Genomic DNA, 1,582 nt, shown 5'->3' with positions numbered 1-1,582 from the left:
TTTCCCTATTTGTCTCTTTTATACTCTGATGATCTTTAAGATTCTCATCGCATGTTCTATCAGGTATGGGACTTATGGACAGAAGGAAATGCCTTGGAAATAGTAGACGAATCATTGGGTCAGTCATATCCCAGTAATCAAGTACTGAGATGGATTCAAATCGGTCTCCTATGTGTGCAAGAGCTCGCGGCAGATCGGCCACCCATGCTAGAAATTTTATTCATGCTCGGTAATGAGACGCCTCTTCCATGTCCTAAAAGACCAGCCTTCATCTACAAAAACTCCGGTAGCGATACCTCGACATCTAGAGGAGTTTCTGTAAATAATATAACGGTTACAGTGATGGAAGCGCGCTGAAGTTTCGGGCTTTGCCTTAAGTTTTGCCTCATTTTAGTATTCGTATTTTGTTTCACAGCGGGGGATTTTCTTGCCTTGCGCTGTTTTTGTCAACAACGTGCATTGGAAAGAGCTCGAAGTGACTAGGATTTCATTGCGGGAGATGAATTAAAACCAGTAACTAATTTGCTAATCAAAATTTTGTGCTTTAGATTGTACATACATGATACGTTTGTCCAATCTTATTGACGAAAAATGCCGCGCATTAAGAAGTACTATCTCATCACTAATTATTTTTGGCAAAGGCATCAGTGTCTTCATCTCAGATGTTTCATACCGATCATCTTCAATATCGCTCAAAATCCACTGCAAAGTGCTAAGTTAAAGCTTATTGTAATTCACATAACTAAAAGGTCAAGCTTTCCTATTCTTCTTTATATTTTATATTATTGGAAAAAATAAGTTTTTTTTTTTTTTTTTTTTTTTTTTTGGAAAAAAAAATTTTTTTTTTTTTTTTTTTTTTTTTTTGGGAGAAGATTGGAAAAACATAAGTTAAAACATAGTATTAGACATCGTTATTTACTTGAAACATATATATATATATAATTAGTCTCTTAAATCATCAGCATCTTATGCCTCAAAATACTCCCCAAGGCTTATGTCTCAAGGCTTACGAGGCGTGACGTCAAATGTGATCCATTATGGAAACTCGAAACAAAATTCCTGATCGCTTTGGAGTATTGATGATTGATAATTGACTATTCTCTTTAGAATATTTACTTAGTATTAATAATTGATAATTGACTATTGTTGATTAATAATTGATAATTGACTATTGTTGACGCTTTCAATTCCTTTTTAATTGTTTTCTTTTTAGTTCGTACTAACTTGTTGTTTAGCCAATTATCAAAAAAATAATAAAAAAAAAACCTTGTTGTTTAGCATGTTATTACTTGTTCCCTTGAGCAATTAAAAATGTTTAAGTGTTAAGATGATCTTATTGTGTTTTTTTAAACAAAAAATGCATTTCATTAAAATACTGATAAATAATCGTTTTGGTGTAATGCTAATCTATTAGAGGGATAAACGCACGCTTGAGGCCCGAAATTGAGAAAACACTACGGCACACTAACAACAAGCGGACTGAAAGCTCAATTGGAGAAAATCCCTCTCTCTAACATAAGTTGTCGAGCGTTGGAGGGACAAATCGTCAAAACCCACAGAAGGGGACAACTATACTGTGACG

At 34.0% G+C, this 1,582-nt stretch overlaps 1 protein-coding gene across 1 annotated transcript in view; it reads left to right on the top strand.

The window, feature by feature from the left end:
- The window catches only part of LOC21384339 (G-type lectin S-receptor-like serine/threonine-protein kinase At1g11410), a 3,997-nt gene extending 3,341 nt beyond the window's left edge, over positions 1-656 (top strand). Inside the window, exon 8 of the mRNA XM_024175873.1 lies at positions 64-656. Within this exon, the coding sequence (XP_024031641.1) occupies positions 64-357 (294 nt within the window). The 3' untranslated portion in view covers positions 358-656. The remainder of the gene's footprint in view (positions 1-63) is intronic.
- Positions 657-1,582: the final 926 nt, after the last annotated feature.

Source organism: Morus notabilis, unplaced genomic scaffold (genome assembly GCF_000414095.1).
Source record: "Morus notabilis unplaced genomic scaffold, ASM41409v2 Scaffold5176, whole genome shotgun sequence".
Lineage (NCBI taxonomy): Eukaryota > Viridiplantae > Streptophyta > Magnoliopsida > Rosales > Moraceae > Morus > Morus notabilis.
Note: the sequence above shows the minus strand (reverse complement) of the source record. Positions and strands in the feature narration are given on the sequence as shown.